The 26,733-nt window shown below is 40.6% G+C and overlaps 1 protein-coding gene across 1 annotated transcript in view; it reads right to left on the bottom strand.

The window, feature by feature from the left end:
- Loxhd1 (lipoxygenase homology PLAT domains 1) overlaps positions 1–26,733 on the bottom strand; it is a 179,955-nt gene that overhangs the window by 54,068 nt on the left and 99,154 nt on the right. The window contains exons 22-25 of the mRNA XM_087189273.1: positions 12,509–12,675; positions 11,671–11,775; positions 9,694–9,822; positions 7,753–7,917 (exon numbers count right to left, since the gene is read on the bottom strand). Coding sequence (XP_087045399.1) covers positions 7,753–7,917; positions 9,694–9,822; positions 11,671–11,775; positions 12,509–12,675 — 566 coding nt within the window. The remainder of the gene's footprint in view (positions 1–7,752; positions 7,918–9,693; positions 9,823–11,670; positions 11,776–12,508; positions 12,676–26,733) is intronic.

Raw genomic sequence — 26,733 nt, 5'->3', positions numbered from 1 at the left:
CTGTGACCCTTGAAAGGAGTCACACTAGGAGCTACCTTCTCTCTGGGGACCCCATCCTTCTCCAGATGAGGAATTTGCTTTTTTGTGTGTGGTCTATATCAGGGGTGCTTTGCTGTAGCACTGCAGTGATAATACTTGTAATCATAATAGCTATCATTCAGCAAGCACTTACTGTGTATCAAATTCTATACTCAGCATTCTGTGCTCTTTATCTTTTTTCACCCTCACAACGATCGCATGAAGTAGACATTCTTTTTTTTTTCCCTTAAGTTTATTGGTACATTTTAGGTATAAAATACAGTTACATTCATCATTGGGATCTTGTACCTTTACATGACATATCCTGTATATGTCATTTATTCCCCTGCCCTCCCTTCACCCCCTCCACCCTTCCCTATTTACAAAGACTTTGTTTCCATTTTTTTCCTTTTCTCATATTTTTTTCTTTCCCCTTCTTTCCTTTCCCCTACCCCTCCCACTTCCCCTACTCCTTAGACCTTTTCTTCCTATTACACAATATCAATTATACATTTTAAAAAATTATAATTTCAAGATTTAGAGGACATTACCACACATTTAACAGAATTTAAAAGGATATAGAAAGCATATTACAAAAATCTTTTTTGAAATAAATTTGACAACTTCTATGAAGTACCTTGGAAGACAAATTAATGAAACTGACTCTGGAAGAAATATAAAATTTGAATAGTATGTATTAAAGAAAGTATATTCCTAGCTTGAAAACCTACCTCTATGACAATAACAGGCTCATATACATTTTAACTGATAGATTATATCAAGCATTTAAAGCAGGAAAAAGAAGGAATATTTCCCCCCTCATTTTAGAAAATCAACATTGTGCTAATCCTAAAACTGGATAAAGATAATAGAAGAGAAAAGTATGAACATAAATAAAAATTTGTTTAACAAAATGAAGTATTAGAAGTCAGATCTGACAGTATGTAGTAAGTGATTTTATTATAGGGATGGCAGTGTTGGTTCAGCATTGGAAGATCCACCCCCATAAGTCATCATTTTAACAGAGGAAAGGAAAAAGCTATATGATCCTATCAGTAGTTGCGGAAAAAGTATTGGACTAAATGCTATAGCTGTTCATGGTAAAAGCTATCAGGACACTAGAAGTAGAATAGAACCTTCTCAACAGATAAAAGACATTTACTCCATACTTCCAGCAAAAACACCTTATACGAGTGGAAAAGATACAATGCTTTCTCCCTAAGGTGGGGAACAAGGGCAGATATGCCTACTCTTCATCTGTCCATTAAACTTTGAAACATAGGCCCAAACCAAAATAGGCTGGCAATAAAATGACACAATTAGCATAGGACTGGCAAAGTGGAAGTAAAATCTTTATACGTAGGTGAAATGATCATCTACAGAGAAAATACTAAGAAATCTCTAGGATCCCTAGAACTTGTATTTGAATTTAGCAGGATTAGAAAACACAAGGTATATGTAAAAATTCAGGTCTATGTATACTTGCTATAAATGAAGAGTTGGATATTGAAATTTAGAAGTTATGTAGGAGTACAAAGGACCTGGAAAAGTAAAAAGAAAAAAAAAACAATGTTGGAAGACATATATTACCTAATTTTAAAACTTCCTCTAAAGCTACAGTAATCAAGGCAATGTTGGTGTAAGGAAAGACATATAGATCATTGGAATAAGACAGAGAATATAGAAATAGAACCACACATATATGGTTCCCTGAGTTTTGAAAGATTATTTAACATTAACATTTTATAGAACATAAACTCAACTTAAGAGCAGAAGAAAAGATAATGTTTTCAACAAATGGTACTAGAACACCTGGTATTCGTAGGCACTTTATGTCCATACATAAATATAACTTGAAAGGATCTATGAACCTAAATATGAAAGACTAAATCTCTAAAACTTTAAGAAGAAATTATAAGGGAAAATGTTCATGAATTTAGGGTAGGCAAAATTTTCTAGGATACAAAAAATATGCATAAAAGAAAAAAATTGATAAATGAGATTTCATCAAAATTTAGAACTTTAAAAGACATCATTAAGAAAATGAAAAGTAGTCCTTAACCAGAGCATATTTGTAATACATATAACCTATGACCAGAATATATGAAGAACTCTTACAGCTCATTAATAGGCAACCCAATTAAAAAGTAGACACAAGAAGATGATAAATAGCCAGTACAGCACAAGCAAAGGTGTGCAACACTAGAATCAGAAAAATACTAATCAGTACAATAACAAGATTGTATTATACACTCATTAGGGAGATTAAGTTAAAAATTTTAAAAGAACAAACGCTGTCTTAGGTGTGAGCCAGTTAGAACTTTCTAATTCTGCTAATGTGAATGTAAAATGATAAAACCATTTTGGGAAACAATACAGAAATTTCTTGTATTACTGTCAAGAACCAACAGTACTGTTCTTAAGTTTTTACTTAAGAGAAATGAAAACACATGTTCACAATACATTTGTACACACAGGTTGACTGTCCTTTATCTGAAATTCTTGGGACCAGAAGTGTTTCAGATTTTGGTTTGAAATCCACTTGATCTGCAAAGAGAATAGCTACTCCTGTTATTTTTCAGGTTCCTGTCACATGGAGTACTGTTTTCCACCCTTTACTGTTTTCAGTCTATGAGTTTCTTTTTGAGTTAAGTGTGTTTCTTGTATGCAGCATATTGTTGGATCTTGCTTCTTGACCCATTCTGCCAGTCTATTTCTTTTAATTGGTGAATTGAGACCATTAACATTGATGGTTATAACTGATATGTATTGTCTTATCATTGTCATGACTTTTTCTTTTTGTTGAATTCTCCCCCTTTACATTTAATTTCTTGTCATGCCAGTGGGTTCATTCTGCTGGCCTTCCTGGGGTTGTGATCCTCATTGTCTTTTCCTAGGATGTTGTCTAAAATTTTTGGGAGTGCTGGTTTGGTATTCATGAAGTTCCTAAGGTGCTCTTTGTCATGAAAGTATCTTATTTCTCCATCCATTTTGAAAGATAGTTTTGCAGGGTACATCCATCTGGGTTGGAGAATGTTTTCCTTTAGGGCTTGAAATATGTCACTCCAAGCTCTTCTTGCCTTGAGGGCTTGGATTGAGAAGTCTGCTGTGATTCTGATGGGCTTTCCTTTGTATGTGATTTGTTTCTTTTCTCTAACTGCTTATAGAATTTTGTTCTTCTGTTGGGTTTCTGGAATCTTAACTGTTATATGCCTATGTGTAGATTTTTTTTTTATCATGGCTAGTTGGAGTCCTATATGCCTCATTTATCTGTATGTCAAGTTCTTTTCCCCTGCTGGGGAAGTTTTCTGCCATCACTTTTGTGAACAGTTTTATTACGTCGTCTGCACTCTCTCCTGTTTCTTCATTGACTCCAATCAGTCTTATGTTATTCTTCTTTGCATTGTCTAGGAGCTGCTGGATTGATTTCTTGTGGTCCCTTACTATTTTAAAGAAATTTTTCTTTTCTTGGTCACTAATTGCAATCTTATCTTCTATATCTGAAATTTTTTCCTCACGTTGGCTCATTCTGCTGCTTAAACTTTCAATGGAGTTTTTAATCTCCTGGAAATCTGTTTGCATCTGTTTTATGGATTCCATTTGTTTCCTCTGTTGGGATTCCATCATGTTCCTCAGCTCCTCTATTTTTTCATCTGTGTCCTCTCTAGATTTATGAATCATGTCTTGCACTATGGGTACAATCTCTGCTGTTATCTGAGAAATTATTTCTGATTTCATTTTTTCCAGATCCTCTTTTGTTGCCAGTTCAGGGAGTCCAGGTGATTGAGTATCAGATTGTTCCATCTCATTGCCTTTGGGGTTGCCTTAGGTGATCTGGAAGGCTGGCTTTGAGACTTATTTACGAGTCTTCTCATTTCAACAGATGCAGCCTGCTGTATCTTTGCTGAGTCAACTTTTTGCTCACCCAGTGGTCTTCAATTCTCAGGAAGCCACAGAGCTACCTTTTCTCTCCAGCTCGACCAGTACACTAATTCTTGGGTTCAGAAAGGTGCCCTTCTGGATCCCTGAGCTGACTTGTTGTCTAGTGGGCCTCTGGCTGGGGCCTGTGCACTCTTGGGATGATATCAAGGTGTGCCACTGGCTACAGCCCCTATGTAGCTGTTGTCTGGGATGGCCTTTGGCTGGGGACTGTGCACCCCAGTTCCTGTTGTGTGAGCAAGCTTCTCGCTAGAGTCTTGTGCACTTACTGATGGTATTGGGGTGAACCTCTGGCTGTTGCTTGTGTGCCTGTGCAGCTCTTTTCCTGGTGGGCCCTTGACTTGGGCAGGTGTGCCCCAGCCTCTGGGGTTGGGGTGGAGCCCTGGCTGGGATCTTCTTGCCACACTGCTCTGGTCCACACTGCTGCTCCCTCAATTAAGGTGGTCTGATGTACCTTTATTGCAGAGATTTTCTTCACTTTTCCAGTGGGCTTTAATTTTCATCAGCAGGCCTCAGAGAGGCCCTCTTTCTGTTGTTCACTTCTACTCTATCTTCTCAAGCTCAGAACAGTGTTCTTTATGACCCCTTCAACTCTGTGGTGTAGATCCAGGTAATGGCTTAGCACAGCTGGGGGCAGTGTGAGTGTGTGTGTGTGTGGGTGGGTGTGTGTGTGTAGGTGGGTGGGTGGGTATGCTGGCACCTGCATGGCTCACCTCCTCGGCACTCTGGGGCAGTGGAATGGCAGCCCAAGAGGCTCACCCTCTCAGCACTCTGGGGTGGTGGTACAGTGGCCGGACAGGCTCACCTCCTCGGCTCTCCAAGTAGACATTCTTATATACATTTTATTATATGAGAAAACCAAGGCACAGAGAGAAGTAACTTGCCTAAGATCATTTTGTGCAATGTAAGCTTGAAACAGAACCTGTTAGTCCACCTCTAGGGGAAATTGGAAGAAAGTGCTGTTGTCCACCCACAAGCCACAGGAAGGGGCAGACCATGGGGGTGACCACAGTCCCACAGTGGCCTGAAAGGGCCCCCACTTATGGGTAGCTGAGAAATAGAAGTCTCAGCCCTGCCATGCCCTCAAGCAATAACAGAGGCACTGTCACTGCAGCATGATAGTCCTCCCTCCAAGGCCTAATAGGTTTCTCCCCGGGTTGAGGCTGAGAGGCCTGAGGGACAAGCTGGAAATAGGACCTGGGCTTTCCTGACACCAGTGGCAACACAAGCCCTGGGTATTTCTGAGTATAAACAGCCCACCCTTGTGCCCTCATTGCTGCAGCCCTGGGCCAGGAGTTGGCTCCTGGTTTCTAGTTCTGCATTTCCTATTGGTAGCTGTGTGTCCTTGGGCTTTTACCTGTAAGCCAAAGAGGCTTAACTTCATCATGGTTCCAGTTTGCTTAACTGAAGGATTCTTACAAATACATTTGTCAGAAATGTTCAGAAAAAACCCAATTTTTTAAAGTCTAGGAGCTGCTCTGGGTGGCATAGGGTGTGAGTTTCCCTCTCAGGCTTTCCCTTCCCCTCAACCAGCTGCTCTGAAACACCTCCTTCACCTTATATGGCTTTCAGACTGTATGTGGAAGCTGAAGGTCCCTACCAGATCTGACACCGCACAGTTGTGACATTCAGAGCTCTCTGCAGTGCCCCACCTCCTCCTGGGCCTACATGTTCAGACCAGGTGCCCCCTTCCTGATACATGGCTATCTCCTGTGTACCTGCAGCTCCTCCTGGTCTGATCTTCCTGGTTCCATGTTATTAGGCAGCCTTGACCAGCAGCCACATCTAGCTTCAGATGGTTTCTAGTCTTCTGGGACAGCTGGGCACTGTTTCCTGCCATCCCTGGCTTTGAGCCCCTTGAGACTTTCTCCAGAATTAGGTTCTGAGCAGCATAACCTCTCTGCTCCCACCTCCCTCCTCTCTGCTCTCTTGAGAGAGCTACATGTTTAGGTGACATCTCAGATCTTCAGTCTGAAAGTCAAGTCTTTCCTGAACAATTTCTTTCCTTCCTTCCCTCCCTCCTTCTCTTCCTCTTTCCTTCCTTTCTGTTTTTGGCAGATGAGAGTCTAAGACAAGGGCCAAAAAGTTAGCTTTAATATCAGGCTAGAACTGAACACAGTTAGCCCTCTATCTTCATGGACTCAACCAACCATGTGTCAAAAATATTCAAAAAATTATGTCCAATTAATCATGTACAGACTTTTTGTTATCATTCCCTAAACAGTATAGCAACTATTTACATAGCATGCACATTGTATTAGGCATTATAAGCCACCTAGAGATGATTTAAAGCATATAGGAAAATGTGTGTAGCTTTTGTTATACTGTTTCATACAAGGAACTTGAGCACCTGCAGATTTTGTATCCGTGGGGGTATGGGAACCACTCCCCAGGGATATTGAGGGTTGACTGCAGATTCAAAGTCAGGCCATACAAATTTAAACTTTTGGTGAGGTACAGAGTAAGGCCTGTTGTAGGGCACAAAGGGAGACAGGTACTTATTTCTGCCTTCTAGTATCCTACCCAATCCTGCCACCAGCCTGTGTGCACTTGTCCATCCAGAGTCCATCCTGAGCTGCAGGTGGCTCCTGGGGGCAGGAGATGTGTTCAAGGTCTGCTTTGTGACATGCTGGGCCAGGAGCTTCACCTAGGGAACTGTCACTTTATTTCAGGGTTTGGACCAGAAAATATTTTTTTGTGTGTTTTTGTTTTTGGTACCAGGGATCAAACTCGGGTCCCTGTGCTTGCGCAGCAGGGGGTGAAACCAATGAGCTAAATCCCCAGCCCCTCAGAAAATATTTTGATGACCTGTTCATGTCCACTTTAATTGCTTTAGGGGGAAATGCATCACTGATTTATGCTGTTTGAGTATGAGTTAATCAGGGGAAATCCTTTAATATTGTTCATAATTTAGCTAGAAAAAATTATATTTTCTGGGTTCAGATTTCAGCAAATTCAGACAGATTTTTACACTTTGGCTGATTTAAGTTTGATTCACATTTCCTAAAATGAATTTATCTATTTGTAAATATTTAATACATATACTTGAATGACAACAGTGAAGGACAAGTGTCCACACTTCACCAAATTATTCACCTTCCTCCTTTCCTTTATACAGTAAAAGCAATTACAGTTACCATCTTTTTGAGTTCTCCACTCAACCATCAGCAGAAAATTTGAATGGGATTTCTTTGACAGGTTAATGCCTGGAATAAGGATTGGTTGATCATAAGGATGCAGTTGATCATAATTCCTCAGCTAGATATTTTTCTTTTTATCCTGTACTGGAGATTGAATCCAAGACTTTCACACTGGGATACATCCTTAGCCCTTTTTAAAGCCCTTTTTTAAATTTTGAGACAGGGTTGAGACTAAGTTGCCCAGGCTGGACTTGAACTTTTAGTCCTCCTGCCTCAGCCTCCCAGAGTGCTAGGATTACAAGTGTGCACCATCATGCCTGGAGAGATCGTTCTTTTTTGATGTTGCAACACACTGCATTATTATCTCTCTTGCAAATGAGGAAGGTGAAGCCTAGAGAGGTAGGGCTCTCTACACACTGTCACTAGATAGTTTGGGGTGGAGTTTGGAATAAATCCTATATTTTCTTGCCCTGGCTTTAGGGCTATGCCCACAGCTCCCTTCCCCACCTGCCACCCCAAGCTCAGGAAATTTGGTGAAGAAATGAGAGCCACATCTCCAAAGTGAGCCCTGCCTAGAGTTAACTCGAATAAGGAACTGGGGTGGCAGCTGATAAAATTCTGGAGGAGGACCGGGCTTGTCACGCGAGGTTCCTACATGGTGTGTACCGCCTTGTCTGAAGCTCCGCGTGGAAGAGGTCCCTGACGATGGCCCCATCATCTTCATTCTTGGCCAGCCAGCGGCCACAGGGAAATGTCATGCACTTTCCAAGAGATGGGGCATCCACCTCTACCCAGTCTACAAACCAGCCTGGGGCTTTGCCTGGAGAGAGAGGAGACACAGAGCCCATCAAAGACTTGTTCAGAGATGGTTTCTTGTGGGTGACCTCAAGGACTCCTACTTGATGGCTAATGACCACCATTCATGTGTCACCCTTTTGCTGACAGCATTACCAAGAGGATTCCTGTTGAAATGTGCACACAGCTGAAGCTGTATTGCAGTCCAAGCTCTGCCAGTGAAATCAGCAACAATGAAGGAACACTGAGAGGGATTGAAGGAGGGGATAGGGAGTCTGAGGGGAGGGAAATGAGGATGCTGTCCAGGGTGCGAGGACTCCAAACAGGACACCAAAGACAGCTGGTGTCCACAAAGACTTTATTGTTTCATCCAATAACAAGGATGACACACATTTCTTGGCTGTTATTGGTGGATGAAGGTGGTAAATGAATAGGGTGGGAGGATCCTCCCTGCAAAAGTAGCACTTAAGCACTTAAAGAAAAAAATGGAAGCCAGACACAGAAACTTTCCCTGCAGTCCTGACAGTCCTGGGTTCTAGGACAAAGGTTTCTTCCTTAGGCTTAGAAGAGATGGTTTTAGGACCAAGAAAAAGAATCCTACTCCTTATTTACACTTTCAGTTTCTCACACTAGAGAAACTATTTGGTATTTATACATGTGTGTCCTATTTATTTCACTTAAGAGTATCGCCTCAGTGTGCATCCACAATGTATAATAGGTAATGTGAAATAGGAAGAAAAGGGGCAAAGGGGAAGGAAGTGGGAGGGCTAGGGGAAAGGATAGAAGGGAATGGGATTAATATGAGAAAATGGAAAAATAGGAACAAAATCTTTGTAAATAGGGAGGAATGGAGGGGTTGAAGGGAGGGCTGGGCAAGGGTGAAAAATAAGAACCAAGAGAGACTATGTAAAGGTGCAAATTTCCAATGTTGAATGTCATTATATTGTATACCTAAAATGTACCAATGATTAGAATGAATAATCGATAATGTAAAATAGGAAGAAAAGGTCCAAAGGGGTAGGGGTAGTGGGAGGTGCAGGGGAAAGGAAAGAAGGGAAAGGAAAAATGATGAGAAATGGAAAAAATGGAAATAAAGTCTTTGTAAATAGGGAAGGGTGGAGGGGGTGAAGGGAGGGCTAGGAATGGGGAAAAAATAAGAACCAAGATGTATCATGTAAAGGTACAAGTTCCCAATGAGAAATGTAATTGTGTTGTATACCTAAAATGTACCAATAAAAGAATTAGAAAAAAAACAAAAAAAAAAACCCCAAAAAGAATCCTACTTTACTCAGAGAGGACAGATGCGGGTCCATCTTCTGTCTGGCTGCAGTGAGGGTGGATTCCATGAAGGGCTGGCTTGTTCAGTGGTTCTCAAAGTGGGATCGCTAGATCAGTGGCCTCTGTATGACCCAGGGAATTGGGAGATATGCATATTCTTAGGCACCCGCCCCCGCCCCCCAGACCCACTGCATCAAAGTCTCTAGGGGTGGGTCCCAGAAATCTGTTTTGGTATCCCATCCACCCTCAGGTGATTCTGATGCACAGTCAAGTTAGAGAGCCATTGAATCAGATGAGGGATTTTCAGATCTGGCTGCACATTAAGATTACTGGCTTTTAAAATCACCAGTACTCAGCCCAATTAGAGCAGAATCTTTGTGTACAGTCAGGCAAGAGGGATTGAGAAATTATGTTATTAGGGAAGGCAGATGGCATCCGATCCCAAACTTCTTTCCCAGAGGCCCCAGAGATCTGTCCATGGTCCTTACAGTTATAGCCAACAAAAGAGGGGAGGGAAGTAGACCTGTGTTGTCATGGCCGATCCTGACTTTCCACAGGTCCCCCAGGTCCACCGTCTCCACTGTGAAGATTTCAATGCTGTCCCTCTCAAACTTGTCACTGTTTGTCTTGGAGGACTTCATGAGGGTTATTCCTGTCAACCAGATGATATCAATGTCACTGGTTGGCCCTAAGGCCTTTCTAACCTGGTCTAACTTATCCCTTTTCAAATCAAATTCAGACTACTCAATTATCACCCACTGAGCACCTCTGCACATTGGGCTTGTGCGTGCGTATGTGTGTGTGTGTGTGTGTGTGTGTGTGTGTGTCCTTTTATTGAGCTTTACAATAACCCTTCCAGGTGTGCATTTTTATTTTCTGTTCATACCTAAAGGGAGGCCTTATTCAAGATCACCCAGGAGGTGGTGGTGAGGCTCTAAGTGAGCATGTGCTCTCCATCCATGCCCCTCACAGTTCTTCACCAGGGAAGGGAGCAGGTGTCAAAGCAACCCTCACTCCTCATGTTCACTGAGCAAACAGGGCCCTGTGGGGATGGGACATGTTGGAATTCTCAGGACATTCTTATCAGGATGCCAAAGGGAGAGATGCTTCAAGTGCCTCCACCAGCCGTTTCACATATGGAATCCATCCTGGAGCTGCTGTGTGTCAGTCTGAAATTTGACGTGGCTTCAGAATCGCCACCATTGCTTCCTGCCCCTGTGAGCACTGTCTCCTTACCCCTCCCACTTCCAGCTTTAGTGCCACCTCATGTAGAGAGTCTCCTGACATTTACAGCCCATTGAAGACTGGCTTAAGAGTACAGAGAGACAAGACAGACTTTGGTCCACTACCTGACTCTGCCTCTTACTACCTGCATGGACTTGGGCCAGTTACTTAATATCTCTGAGATCTGGCTTCCTCAAATGTGAAAAAGAGGTGGTTTCGGTGCCTTCATTGTAGGGTTGTTGAGAAAACTTAAGAAGATGATGGTTGAATGCTTGAGAATGTGTCCAACACATAGAAAGCCAGAGACAAATAAACACAGTTGTTAAGGCTTATCAATTCCTTTGACTATGGTTCAGGGTCTATGGCCATATTACCCTAAACACACTCGATCTCATCTGACTGTGGTTCAGAAACTATCATAATCCAGTTCTATTTATAAGTTATGACCTAATTATTTCATTATATAGCATTCACTTTATATAAACTATACATAATAATGATTAATGTTTATTGAGTACTCTTTGACCAAATATCTTATTTTACATGTTCAATTTCATTAAAGCGCTAAATCTATGAGGCACATAAGAGTTTTATATCTACTTTATAAATGAGGAAAACTAAAGCACAGAAAGGTTAAGCAACTTGCCCAAGGTTACACAGCAATGGTGGAGTGGAAATATGAATCAGTCAAGCTCTGAAGCTATGCTCTCTACTAGCACACCATAGTATTAGAGTATAACCAATCCAGGTCAGGGATTGCTAGGTCATTCTTCAGTTATGCAGGGCTCTGGACCTGCAGGGTTTTGAACTAATGTGTGCTGTCTACTTGAAGGACAGATTCCTCTTTACACTCAGACAAAATGCCTGGATGGGACATCAGTAGATGTGACCCCATCACTAAATGCCTCCTTCTCTGAGTTCCTATGCAGAGGCTCAAGAATAATCCTAAGATTTCCCAAGCACCTCCTCCTGGAGGATCATGGGGTCTATGAGCTGAATGTCACTGGTGATTTGAGAAGCCATCCTTTTCCAGGTTATTATGGGAATGAAGTTAGGGCCAGGACTACCTCTTTCATCAGGACAGGAGGAGAAAGTGGGCACAGAGGTGAGGGGATCTTTCAGAACAAAAGAAACTGCCTTTCTCTGGTGGGAGTAAGTGTCTGCAGTCTTCCAGGAGATGGAAGCTTGATCAAAGTGTCTTTGGACATTTCGGCGCAATGTGCCTGTCCCTCTAGGAGGAAAATAGATAAACCTTGACCCTGCATCACTTTCTTACCATTGTCATCTTGCATGCCAAAGAGCGTGATGAAGACGTTGGCATCTGTGCCTGCATTCTTCTTGTTCCCAGTCTTTATGGTCACTGAGAATGTGGTCGATTTATCTGCCAGGAGGAGATGGAGAAGGGAGCTGTAGATTGCTCCAGGATCCCATGAAGGGAGGAAGGAGGAGGGTACATCTTCTGGAAGGGCTTCCTCTGTTCACCCACTCTGGCTCTATCTCTCCAGCTCTTCCTCTGCTCTTTCTACACCTGGGATCCCTGTGGTCAGTAATAAGTACATTTTTGTGTTCACATTGACTATTTGCATGGATCACTTTACTGGCATTATAGATTATTCTACAGTTGCCTTTAATCTGGAAACTTTCAGAGAGTGGAGATGATGTCCTTTGACCCTGGCTCACATAGGAAGCTCTCAATCAGTAGAGGTGATAAAACAGTGAGGGAGTAAGTGGGGTGACTGGGAGAGTCAGAAGCTCACAGTCAGAAGTCCTGGTTGGACTCCTTTAGGCTAGGAGGAGTTTTAAGGGTGCAACTATCAGAGAAGGAGCTTAAGCATCACAGGACTCTTGCATCAGGAGCCTAGAGTGTGTCTGGAGGGAATGACAAAAGATGTTCAGAACTTGCTGCCATAGCTCCACCCTAAGCCACCTCCTTTGTACCAAGCCTTGTTCTAGACACATGGGAACATGCTCCCACCCTGAATTCTATATTCTTGCCATGGAGGAGAGAGACTGTAAGAGGAGGTGCCAAGAGTCCAGAGAGAAAAAAGGGAAACAGAGACCTAGAGTGGAGGAGAGGGCTTCTGGGGAAAGAAATATGCTCTAGTTTCAGACACCTTTTTGCTCCAGGGCCAGGTTGTCAAGGGGATTATTGCCACCATGTCCCCCACCCTCTTCATTCTTGCTGGGAAATATATAGGACTCGTCCACTGGCAACAGCTCCCTGGACAGCTGGCCGTCATCTTCTTCCACTGCCAGCCAGCGTTGGCATGGGAAGTAATACCTGTGAGTTAGAGAAGGAGAGTTTTGGAAAGGTCTTATGCAGGAACAGTCACAGGACAGAAATGAAGGGCACTTCATGGAGCCCAAATGCTCCCTTTTCTGCCCTCCATAGTATCATCCTTCCATCTTACCCAGCCTAGGAATTACCCAATGAGTTGCTTTCCTGGGGTAGAGAAAAACACAGGGACATTGTCTCCAAATATCTCATTGGAGGTGGCTGTGTACATGACTAAGCATAGTAGACCCTTAGTCAGGGTCATTTTGGGTGGAAGCTAGAAGGAGAGGAAGTTATAGGAGTTGTTCCCACACTTTCTGGAACCAATCTATTAGCCACAGCTACTTTTAGCAGAGAGTTGTATGTAGCAGGTGCCCCAGAGATGTGTGCTGAGTTAATGGATTTTGATGGAGTGAACCAATTGTGGTTTTGAGAGGCACAAAGAACATGGCTAAGGAGCTGATTCAGGGACAGTTGGGCCATCTAGGGAAGGGAGGTCCAGTTTGACATCTCCATGGAGAGGCATGGCCAGTGTGATGGAGGGTCTGGACAAAAGGAAGATGAGACCAAGACAAGAGATTCAGTAGAGGGGGCAACTAAGAATTCACCCTGCAGTCAGGCTGTCTTGGTCTAAATCCTGGCTCTTCAATTAATTGTTGTGTGACCTTGAACAAAGCCCTTTACCTCTCTATGCCAGGATTACCAGATTTAGCCCTTGGCATGACAGAACCACCAGTTATCTCTGGGTTTTAGATAGGCAATGAATCATATTTTCGTGTATGTCCTACTTAGTTTTGGGACATACTTGTATGGATAAAGGCAGGTACTCAGTAAGAATATGCTAATGCTACTGTCATTATTTTCCTTTCCTTTCTTTCCTCTCAGCCTTGCCTGGGCTCTCTGAAGGTTGTGGGCTGGGCAGTTTCCTTCTATTCCCTGAGCTCCAAAACAGCTCACAGCACCAAAGCCCCATCTCTAAGATGGGGCCACTGCACCCTGTTTGTGCCTTTCTCCTCCATTTGCCCTGATGTATAAGGTCTATTCAGGGACTATTCCAAGTATGGGGGGGGGGGCTTGGATTCCAAGAGCCTTGTCTCTGCCTGGGGCCCATGTTCTCCTATGGGCCTCAGCACCTCCAAATGTCACCATGTCAGAGGAGCAGAGTCAGTTCTTGAGCTTGGGTGGTAGGGAGGGGGTAATTTTATGCTGATAGACAATGACTTGAAGGATAGAAGGATCTCAAACTGGAGTGATATAAGTTAAATGGCAATTAAACTAGTGTTTAGCTAGTTTAACATTTTATATAAAATGTTAAAATGCATACTGTTCCACTTCTCAGTCTTTAAATATATGAATGGGAAAGTTAACATTTTATTCAGTCCAATACAATAACTTAGAAATAATAGGCTATAGTTCTAAATCATAAACCCTTAACAGGAGAGAAAGGAAGGGGTGGATTAGGGCAAAGGCAGAGACAATGACAGTAGGAAGTCAGTAAGAACAAGGACAGAGGAAGAGGGACACACAAAGAAAGAGCCCAGCAGGTTACCCAGGGAGAGAGAGAACAAAGTCAGAAAGACAGAATGGCCTCTCGCATGCTCCGTGTATGAATGTATACAGAGAAGCCGAGCCTGGCTTCCATGGGGCCTGAGCCTCATAATCCCCTAGACATCTGCAGCAGGTCATCGAAGGCCCATAGCACACTCACAGCTGCAGCCCAAGCCAGCAGATCTCATCTTGAATATTCTCCCTAGACAGACCCACAGCTGGGCCAGAGCTGGGTGCTGGATGTTTAGCCTCCTTTCCCCAGGGCCAACCAGCAGTCTTGGAGGGCAGGAGGAGACTGGGCCCACTGATCCTTTCCTGTCCCACCCTCCCATGAGAATAAGTCCCCTCAAACAGGTCTCTGGGCCCAAGGAGGGAGGAGGGAGGAGATTTAAGGAACTAAGAAAAAGAGATGTGTGCAGGTCTTCTGGGCCAGATTTGCACCATGTTGCTTAACAAGGGCAGAGAAGGAAAGAGCAAGGACCTGAGAGAGCAAAAGCTTTCAATAAGATGTCAAACCAAAGCTTGGGACCATTAAAAAAAAATCTCATTTGCAAGTGAGAGTTGAATGAGATTACAAAGCTGAGAGTGATAAAATGTAAACAGTTTCATATACAATTTCTCATTTTTGTGTATAAGTTAAAGGAGGGACAATATCAAGTAAAAATGAGCTGGTGATGCTGACAATGCCAAGGACAAGCACCTGGAATTCAAACACTTTGGGTCTGCATCCACTCTGCCAGGTTCTCTTCTAGGTCCTGAGGAGCACACAGCAGTGACAATAGAGAGGAAGTCATTGCTTATACATTCAATTGTAGGGAGGTGAGGAAGGACTCAATGAACCAGTTTACTGTAGGTCAGATGAAAAGTGATAGAGAGAAAAGTAGGTGACAGCATGCTAAGCCTCACTGAGAAGATGACATCTGGGCAGAGATCCATCTGAAAAAGCACAAAAGTGAGCCCCTGGAGAAAAGAGTGCCAGGGAGAGGGGACAGCAAATGCAAAGGCCTGGTGGTGGGACCATGTTTGCTGGGTTCAAGGAACAGCAGGAGATAATGAAGGTGAAAGGGCAGGGACCAGGAAGGAGAGATAGGTGGGGATGTGGGGCTGACCCCACAGGCCAGGGAGGCCACTGGAAGGGCACTGGCTCTTCTCGGGGGGTTACTGGGAGCCTCTTCAGGAGTTTGACCAGAGATGTGACATGATCCTGGTCATTGTGCTGCTGTAGACAACAGGAAAGTCTGATGGAAGCAGAGGGAGCATTCAGGAGGATTTTGAAGGAGGGTTGAGGTTGGAGATGGGGTCTAGTTCATGTTCTCCTGAGGCAAGAGCCAACATGCTCTGCAACGGGTTTGGGGTGGGCTGTGAAAGGCAGGGAGGGGTCAAGGATGTGCAAGGTGCATGCAGGCTGGTGACTTGGTCCAGGGAAGTTGGAGGATGTACGTGTCTATAATTTTCCTGAGCTCTAAAGGCTGGGAGAGCCTGGAGAGGCCTTGGGTACTGTCAGGAAAGGCAGTGTCTCTCTGAGAGAGAGACTCACTACTGTGATTCTGTTTCTTTGGAACATCTATAATTTCATATCTGTCTTCCAAAGTGGGCTGTGCTCTGACTTATTCTTAAGGTGAAGGCTGTTGAAGCCAGCTCATCACAGAGTCTTTAATTGAAGAGGGCTTCTTATTAGAAAAGTATAAACTAGTGACCCTTGCAGGAAAGAATGGGAAGGAAGAGGAAGAGATGCAGAAGGGAGAGTAGAAGGTGGGAGAGAGCAAAGGAAGGCAGAGGCAGGAAGGAAGGAGGGAAAGAAAGGGACAAAAGAAAGAAGAAGATTTCATTCTGTGTGCAGAAATTTGTAAAGCACTACTGAGAGTCATAAAGGAACAGTTGGATAAGAGGGAAAATGTACCTGGGGGTGGCACTTAATATTCTAAATATGCAATTCTCCACACATATATTTAATGGCAGAGCAATCAAACTTCCAGCCAGATTTGATTTGACAAAAGTAAGAATAGGTAAAATTTTTAAACAATAATGAAAGAAGAAAAATACTGACAGATATTAAACTAGATTACAAAGCTACAATAATTTTTAAATTGTTGGGCTGGACCAGAAATGTCAAATCAATGAACAGAATGACCTTTCCAGAACCATAAGGGGAAGCCAGGGATGTTCACAGTTTGTTTCAAGACTATGGTTTAGTAGCACTTTATCTTTTTCAAGTTTAAATGCTTAGATTTTCAAAACTCTGTATGTGGGCATATGCATGTGCATGTGTCCCTGTGCACGTGCCTGTGTGTATGTATATTACTGGGGATTGAACTCAGGGTCTTCTCACTGAGCTACATCCCCAACTCTTTCTATTTTTTAATTTTGAAATGGGGTCTCACTAAGTTGCTGAATTGGCTTGGCTGGGCTTGAATTTGTAATCCTCCTGCCTCAGCCTTCCAGAGTGCTGGGATTACAGCTAACCAGCCAGAACATCTTGAAAAGTAAGCTGGGCCAGTATCACTAAGCCCATTTATCAGAAAAGGAAATGACAGTCATTATTAGGAAGCTACTTGCCCTTGGTGACCTGGAAGTTTCTGGCAGAGAAGAGATCCAGGTTAAGGTCCCGGTTCCTAGCTATGGGTTTGTTGTATGGCTCTTATGTACCACCAGCATGACCTCATGGAGACTGTAACACTGTGTGGGAATGGCATTTCAGACACATGGTAACCACTGGTGACCCCAGAGGCCTCCGCAGAGAAATGCGAATGGAATGGAACACAGGATGCACCAGACTGCAGTGGCTGGTGAGTTATTCAGCTTCAGATGTCACCCAGAAGAGACTGATTGGTTGATAGTCATCTTGGAGAGAGGCCAAATGAGCTCAGAACTCAGAATAGCTACAGGTTGACTCTATCTAGTGGCTCCTGGTATCTTGGTTAAGGTGCCAAGTTCATGTCAGCAGGAGGTCAGAGAGAAGAATTCAAGCAAGCAGGAGGCACATGAACTGTTGCAGTCTCAACAAATCTGGTTTAAGCCTTATAGCCAGAAACCAGCCTGAACTTCAGTGGAACTAAAGGTACAGGCTGGCTGAGATTATCCACTACCCCGCTGTAAAGCTACAGCTGGTTTGCTGGGATTAATGAATTTGGCTCTGGACTGTGTCTGCCCATGTTGTCTACCAATGACAGCAGAGACACACCTTGAACTGGACTTCTTTTTTCTTTTTCCCTATTTTCTCATTTTTGTTCTTGTTTTGTTTTGTTTCTTCTTGATTGTTTGAACATGATTTCTAGTTTTTCTGTTGTTGTTCTGCTCTGTTCTTGTTTTTGTTGTTGTTGTTGTTGTTTGGTACTAGGATGTACCCCACAAAACTATCAAAATTGATGGAGAAATAAGATGCTTCCATGACAATAAGATACTTCCAGGACCTTGTGCTTGCCAGGCAGGCATGGCGCCACTGAGCTACATCCCCTGCCTTCTGTTTTTGTTTTTATTTCTTCCTTTCTCTTTCCTTCCTAGCTTCTTCACCAGTTTGCAAAATTTGTATAATCTTCCTTTGTCCTCCAGCCTTGCTTCTAATTTCTTCCTCTTCTTTTATTTCTGGATTTTCTTGCCTAACCCCTTTTAAATCTTTTCCCCTAATAGTAAAATCACCATTTTAAGGGCTTACTTATTCCATACCATTTTCTGGTTCACTTTAGATTTTCTTACATAACCACAAATCTAGTTCATATGGTTAAAGGTGGTTAATAGTTACCACAGTTTGTCATTTTCTAGGCTGTGTTTGATGCTATTGTTATTGCTGATTGTACTACATTAGCTAAGGTGACATAATTGTTCTAATCAGTTGTTCTTCCTGGTATGCCAAGACTGTGATTGCCTACGGGTCTTTAGGTCAGTGCCAAAGAACCAGCAGCTTGGCCAAGTAGGCAGAAACTTCTCATCCCTCATAAACTGAAGAGGTAGGATCTTGCAACAAACTCAAAACCTAAAAACCAGCTACATCTGGAAGACACCTCTGAGAAGTAGTCATTTCCTAAGGGTTTGGAATACTGGCAATAAAGCTACTCGCCATAAGCAATTTACAAAGATCAACTCAGGAATTAAACTTAAAAAGAAAATAGAAAATGAGAACACACTTAAATAAGGCATACCTCCAGACTTTTTAACTCACCAAAGGCAAACCCAGGGGGGAATGAGGTGGAAAAATCTAAAAGCCACCCACCTGGACACTCTGAAAAGGTAACAGAGGAAGTAACAAAGCAGATGAACAAGGGTGTAGAAAAAAAATCAAAGCAGAAATAATTTCTCAGATAATTACAGAGATGGTGACCAGAATGAAAGACATATTTAGTGACTCTAGAGCAGATACAGATAAAAAAATAGAGGAGGTCAGGAAAATGATGGAAACTATGAACACCTAGCAAAGGAAAGAAATGGAATCCATGAAACAGATTCAAACAGATGCCCAGGAGATTAAAAATGCCATTGAAAGTATATGCAGCAGAATGAGCCAATGTGAGGACAGAATATCAGATATAAAAGACAGGATCATGGTTAGTGATCATGAAAAGAAAGATTTCTTAAAAATAGCAAGAGACCATGAGAAATCAATCCAGCAGCTGCTAGGTGATGCAAAGCAGAGTAATATAAGATTGATTGGAGTCAATTAAAAAGCAGGAAGATAGCACAAATGACACACAAAAAAACACGTTCACAGAAGTAATGGCAGAAAACGTTCCAAACAGGGAAAAAGAATTTGACATACAGATAAGTGAGGGATACAGAACTCCAATAAGCCATGATAAAAAAAAATCCAAGGCATATAATAGTCAAGATTCCAGAAATTCAACACAAGAACAGAATATTAAAAGCTGTTAGAGAAAAGAAATGAATCATCTATAAAGGAAATCCCATCAGAATCACAGCAGACTTCTCAACACAAACCCTCAAGTCAAGGGGAGCTTGGAGTGAAGTATTTCAAGCCTTAAAGGCAAACAACCTCCAACCCAGATTGATGTACCCCACAAAACTATCAAAATTGATGGAGAAATAAGATACTTCCATGACAAAGAACACCTGAAGAGATTCATGACCACCAAACCAGCACTCCAAAGTTTTCTGAAGGATATTCTAGAAAGATATAACAGAGATTACAACTCCATGAACCCCAACAGAATGAATCCACCAGGCAAGGCAAGAAATTAAACAGAAGAGAAAAGAAAGGAGCCAACAACAGGAAAATAACATGACAGGGATAAGTCAATACATATCAGTTATGACAGGCAATGTTAATGATTTCAATTCACTAATCAAAAGAAAAAGACCAGCAGAATGAATCAAGAAGCAAGATCCAACAATATGCTGCATATAAGAAACACATTTAATTCAAAAATAAATTTTCATAGACTGAAAGTCAAAGGATTGAAAACAATACTTCATGTGACAGGAACTTGGAAAAAAAGCAGGCATAGTTATTCTATTTGCAGACAAAGTGGATTTCAAGCCAAGACTGATGAAAAGAGACAAAGAAGGTCACTACATCTTTGTAAAGGGAACAATCCAAGAGGAAGAGATAACAATCATAAATATACTTGCACTAAATAGCAGCACACCAACTGTATAAAACAAATACTAATGGATATGAAAAATCAAATGAGCACTAATACAGTTTTGATGGGCGACCCCAATATTGCACAGTCACAAGTAGACAGATCAACTAGACAAAAAAATCAACAGTGAAAGATTAGAACTGAACTAAACTTTCAAACAAATGGACTTAGTAGATGTCTACAGAGTGTTCCACCCCACAACATCAGAATGCACATTCTTCTCAGCTGCACATGGAATGTTCTCCAAAATAGACCACATACAGCTCATAGCACATGCTTAAGTAAATGAAAAGAAATTGAAATTATCCTACACATATTATCAGACTATAGTGCAATGAAATTGGAAATCAATGGCAAAAGAAACCCCAAGAACTTAATAAACACATGGAAATTAAATAATACCCTCCTGAATGACCAATGGGTTAAAGATGAAATTAATGAAGAAATCAGACAGTTTCTACAATTAAATGATAATGCCAATACAACATACTGGAACTTATGGGACACAACAAAAGCTGTCCTACCAGGAAAATTTATAGGGGTGAATACCAATATCAGGAAAACAGAGTGGGCTCAAATAAATAATCTAATGTTGAATCTTAAGCATCTAGAAAAAGAAGAGCAAGTCAAGCCCAAAGCTCATACAAGGGAGGAAATTATAAAAATTAGAGCAGAAATTAATTTAGAGACTGAAAAAATATAAAGAATCAATGAATCGAAGAGTTGATACTTTCAGAGAGCGCTGAATCCTAACCACTAGACCACTAGGGAATGGTTCTTCAAAAGATTAAATGAAATTGACAAAACCTTAGCCAATTTTATCAAAAAAAAAGGAAAGAAAAGATTCAAATCCATACCATTAGGAATGAAAAAGATGAAATCACAACAGATCCTACAGATATCCAGAAGATCAATATCTACTTCAAGAACCTATATTCTAATAAGATGGAAAACACAGAAGAAATGGATAGATTGCTAGATACATATGAATTACCAAAACTGAATCAAGAAGATATAAAAATTTGAAATGAACCAATATCAGCCAGTTAAATTGAAAACGTAATTAAAAACCTACCCACAAAGAAAAGCCTAGGTCCTGATAGATTCACTGCTGAATTCTACAAGAAATTTAGAAAAGACCTAATATTTCTAGTCAAACTCTTTAATGAAACTTAAAGGGAAGCAATAGTCCCAAATTCCTGGTAGCAAGTATTACCCTGGTACCAAAACCAGAGATGGATCCAACCAAAAAAGAGAACTACAAGCCAATCTCTCTAATAAATGTAAATGCAAGAATCCTCAATAAGATACTAACAAACAGGGCCAGGGATGTAGATCAGTGGTGCCATGCCTGCCTGGCAAGTGTAAGGTCCTGAGTTCGATTTCCAATACCAGAAAAAAGAAAAAAAAGATACGGGCAAATAGAAAGCAGCAAATTATCAAGAAGATGATACATCATGACCAAGTAGGTTTCATTCCAGGGATGCAGGGATGGTTTAACATATGCAAATTAATAAATGTAATACACTATATTAACAGAGCCAAGGGCAAAAATCACATGCTCCTCTCAATAGACGCAGAAAAACTGTTTGACAAAGTCCAACACGCATTCATAATAAAGACCCTACAGAAAATTGGTATAGATGGTCTTTACCTTAATCTGATAAAAGCCCTCTATGACACACCAACAGCCAACATCCATACTAAATGGACTAAAACTGGAAGCTCTCACTCTGAAGCCAATAACAAGGCAAGAATGTCCACAGTCGCCACTCTTATTCAATATAGTTCTGGACCATTAGCTAGAGCAATTAGACAAGAGAATGAAATAAAAGGAAGAAGAATAGGAAAGGAAGAAGTTAAATTATCATTATTTGTGGATGACATGATGCTCTACATAGCAGACCCCAAAAGCTTCACCAAAAGACTTCTAGATTTAATAACCAAATTTAGTAGTGTAGCTATATATAAAGTCAACACAAAAATCAATAGCATTCCTGTACACAAACAACAAACTCACTGGGAGAGAAATTCAAGAAATAGCACCTTTCACAATAGCATCCCAAAAAATGAAATACATAGGAATCAATCTAATGAAGAAAGTAAAATACTTCTACATTGAAAACTACATGGGGCCAGGGATGTCGCTCAAGCAGTGCTGCCCCTATCTGGCAAGTGCAAGGTCCTGAATTCAATCTCGGGAACAAAAAAAAGAGAAAGAAAAAGAAAGAAGGAAAGGAAGGAAGGAAGGGAGAAATAAAGAAATAAAGAAAGATATAAAGAGAGAAAAGAAAGAAGAAAGCAAGCAAGAAAGAAAAAGAAAAATAGTATACTGAAAAACGAGATTGAAGATATCAGAAAATGGAAAAGTATCTCTTGTTCTTGGTAAGAAAGAACCAATATAGTGAAAATGGCCATACTTCTCAAATTGTTATACAGATTTAGTGCAATTCTGATCAAAATTCCAACAGCATATCCCACAGAATTAGAAAAAACAATCCTAAAATTCATTTGGAACCAGAAGAGACCTAGAATAGCAAAGGCAATTCTGGCAAACAAACCCTGACTTGAAATTATACTACAAAGCTACTGTAATAAAAACAGGATGGTACTGGCAAAACAAACAGATTTGAAGATCAGTGCAACAGATTATAAGATGCAGAAACAACTCCGGACATACTCAGCCACCTTATCTTTGACATAGGAGCCAAATACCTTCACTGAAAGAAAGATAGCTTCTTTAATAAGTGGTGCTGGAAAAACTGGCTTTCCACTTGCCAAAGATTAAAAACTAGACCCATATCTTTGACCAAGCACTAAAATAAAATTGAAATGGATCAACTATCTAAATATTCACTCTGAAATGCTTAATCTGTTGGAAGATAGAATACGTAGAACTCTTGAAGACATGGGTATAGGCAAAGACTTTATGAACAAAACTTCAGCTGCACGGGAACTATCACAATCAACAACTGGGATCTCATCTTATGAACAAGCTTTTGCACAGCAAGAGAAACCACTAACAGTGTGAAAAGACAGCCCACAGTGTGGGAAAATACTTTGCCAGCTGTTCCTCAGACAAAGGATTAATATCTAGAACATATAAAGAATTTAAAAAATGAGATTCCCCAAATTTAAAGACTTAATCCAAAAATGAGCATCTGAAATGAATAGACACTTTTCATGAAGAGTAGAAACAGCAAATAAATATATGAAAAAAATCTTCAACACCACTGGTCATTTGAGACATACAAATTAAAACATCACTGGCTGCCATCCCAAGCTCCTAAGGCAGAGAAAGTGAGTTGGTCCCAGAACCCAGAAGGAAGCTCCCCCGCTGCCATCCCAAGCTCCTAGGGCAGAGAAGGTGAGCCACGCAGGTGCCAGAAGCAACCCCGCCCCCTCGTGGAAATGAGAAAACATGTAAACAAATCTCAAAAACAGACTTCTGGATCACCTACAGCAACCCCAAAGGGAAATGAGATGGAACAATCTGATACTCAACCACCTGGACTCTCTGAACTGGCAACAAAAGAGGATCTGGGAAAAATGAAATCAGAAATAATTACTCCAATAACAGCAAAGATTTTGCTCATGGTGCAAGACATGATTAATAAATCTAGAGAGGACACAGAGAAAAAAATAGAGGATCTGAGGAACATGATGGAATCCCAACATAGGAAACAAATGGAATCCATAAAACAGATGCAAATAGATTTCCAAGAGATTAAAAACTCCACTGAAAGTCTGTGCAGCAGAATGAACCAATGTGAGGATAGAATTTCAGATATAGAAAAAAAGATTGCAATTAGTAACCAGGAAAAGAAAAATTGCTTTAAAATTGTAAAGGAACACGAGAAATCAATCCAGCAGCTGCTAGATGATGCAAAGAAGAATAACATAAGACTGACTGGAATCAATGAAGAAAAAGGAGAGAGTGCAGATGACATAAAAAAAACTGTTCACAGAAGTGATGGCAGAAAACTTCCCAAGGAGGGGAAAAGAATTTGAGATACAGATAAGTGAGGCATATAGGACTCCAAATAGCCTTGATCAAAAAAAATCTACACATAGGCATATCATAGGATTCCAGAAATCCAATAGAAGAACAAAATTCTACAAGCAGTGAGAGAAAAGAAACAAATCACATACAAAGGAAAGCCCATCAGAATCACAGCAGACTTCTCAATGCAAACCCTCAAGGCAAGAAGAGCTTGGAGTGAGGGATTTCAAGCCCTAAAGGAAAACAGCCTCCAACCCAGATTGATGTACCCTGCAAAACTATCTTTCAAAATGGATGGAGAAATAAGATACTTTCATGATAAAGAGCACCTCAGGAACTTCGTGAATATCAAACCTGCACTCCAAAAAATTTTAGACAATACCCTAGGAAAAGACAATGAGGATCACAACCCCAGGAAACCCAGAAGAATGAATCCATTGGGCGTGACAAATTAAATGCAAAGCAGGAGAATCCAACAAAAAGAAAAAGTCATGACAAGGCTTTTAAAACTTTGAACTTCATCTCACTAATGAGTGTATAATTCAATCTTGTTATTGTACTGATTAGTATTTTTCTGATTCTAGAGTTGCACACCTTTCCTTGTGCTGTACTCCTATTTATCACCTTCTTATGTCTACTTTTTAATTGGGTTGTCTATTAATGAGCTCTAAGAATTCTTTAAATATTCTGGTCATAGGTTATATGCATTGGAACTATGGTCTGTTTAAGGACTACTTTTCATTTTAATGATGTCATTTAAAGTTCTAAATTTTGATGGAATCTCATTTATCAATTTTTTCTTTTATACATCATGTTTTTTGTATCCTAGGTAGTTCTTGCCTACCCTGAATTCATAAATATTTTCCCTTATAATTTCTTCTTAAAGTTTTATACTTTTAGGCTCTCATATTTAGGTTCATAGATCCCTTCAAGTGATTTTCATGTATGGAAATAAATGGTTGAGGTTAATTTTTTGTATACAGATACCAGGTGTTCTAGTGCTGTTTGCTGAAAACACTATCTCTTCCTCAGCTCTTGAATTGAGTTTATATTCTATAAAAGGCTAATGTTAAATAATCTTACAAAACTCAGTGGACCATATATGTGTGGTTCTATTTCTATATTCTCTGTTTTATTCAAATGATCTACATGTCTTTCCTTACACCAACATTGCCTTGATTATTGTAGGTTTAGAAGAAGTCTTAAAATTAGGTACTAAACGTCTTCCAACACTGTTTTTTTTTAACTTTTCTAGGTCCTTTGTACTCCTACATAACTTTTAAGTTTCAATATCCAATTCTTGATTTATAGCAAGTATACATAGACCTGAATTTTTATATATACCTTGTGTTTTCTAATCCTGCTAAATTCAAATACAAGTTCTAGGGGTTCCTAGAGATTTCTTAGTATTTTCTCTGTAGATGATCATTTTGTCTACCTATAAAGATTTTGCTTCTACCGTGCCAATCCTATCCTAATTGTGTCATTTTATTGCCAGGCTATTTTGGTGGGGACTAGGTTTCAAAGTTTAATGGACAGATAAAGAGTAAGCATATCTGCCCTTGTTCCCCACCTTAAGGAGAAAGCATTGTATCTTCTCCATTCACATAAGGCGTTCTCGCTGGAAGTATGGAGTATATGTCTTTAATCTGTTGAGAAGGTTCTGTTCTACTTCTAATCTCCTGATAGATTTTACCATGAACAGCTGTAGAATTTAGTCCAATACTTTTTCTCCAACTAGTGAAAGATCATATGGCTTTTTCCTTTCCTCTGTTAAAATGATGACTTTTGGGGGTGGATCTTCCAATGCTGAACCAACACTGCCATCCCTATAACAAAACCACTTTCTACATCCTGCCAGATCTGACTTCTAATTGTTTTGTCAAACAAATTTCTATCTATGTTCATACTTTTTTCTTCTATTATCTTTATCCAGTTTTAGGATTAGCACAATGTTGATTTCCTAAAATGAGGGAAGAAGTGTTCCTTCTTTTTTCTGGTTTAATTGTTTGATATAATTTATCAGTTAAAATGTATATGAGCCTGTTGTTGTCATATAGGTAGGTTTTCAAGCTAGGAATATACTTTCTTTAATAGGTGCTATTCAAATTTTATATTTCCTCCAGAGTTGGTTTCATTAATTTGTCTTCCAAGGTACTTCTTAGAAGTTGTCAAATTTATTTCAAAACAGATTTTTGTAATATGCCTTCTATATCCTTTTAAATTCTGTAAAATCTGTGGTAATGTCTCCTAGATCTTGATATTGTAATTTAAAAAATGTATAATTGATATTGTGTAACAGGAAGTAAATGTCTAAAGGAGCAGGGGAAGTGGGAGGGGTAGGCGAAAGGAAAGAAGGGAAAAGAAAAAATTTGAGAAAAGGAAAAAAATGGAAACAAAGTCTTTGCAAATAGGGAAGGGGGGGTGAAGGGAGGGCAAGGGAAGGGGAAAAAAAAGAACCAAGATGCTCATGTAATGGTACAAGATCCCAATGATGAATGTAACTGTACTTTATACCAAAAATGTACCAATAAACTTAATGGGGGGGAGGGGAAGAAAACCAAACAAAAAAACAAATTAAAACAACACTGAGATTCCATCTCACTACAGAAAGAATGCCTGCTATCAAGAAATCAATCAATAACAAATGCCAGAGGGGCTGTGGGGGAAAAGGGAATCCTTTTCCACTGTTGGTGGGAGTGTAGACTGGTGCAACCACCATGGAAATCAGTGTGGAGATTCCTCAAAAAACTAAAACTAGAGGTTCCATTTGACCCAGCTATTCCTCTTCTTGTTATTTTTCTGAGAGAATTAACAGCATCATACCACAGCGATATATGCACACCCCTGTTTATAGCAGCACAATTTATAATAGCTAAATCTTGGAAATAGCCCAAATGCCCATCAACTAGCAAATGG

The sequence above is a fragment of the Heterocephalus glaber genome, unplaced genomic scaffold (assembly GCF_053883595.1).
Source record: "Heterocephalus glaber isolate CG9 unplaced genomic scaffold, H.glaber_assembly_v1.0 deba00000331, whole genome shotgun sequence".
In the NCBI taxonomy this organism is placed as follows: domain Eukaryota; kingdom Metazoa; phylum Chordata; class Mammalia; order Rodentia; family Bathyergidae; genus Heterocephalus; species Heterocephalus glaber.
Note: the sequence above shows the minus strand (reverse complement) of the source record. Positions and strands in the feature narration are given on the sequence as shown.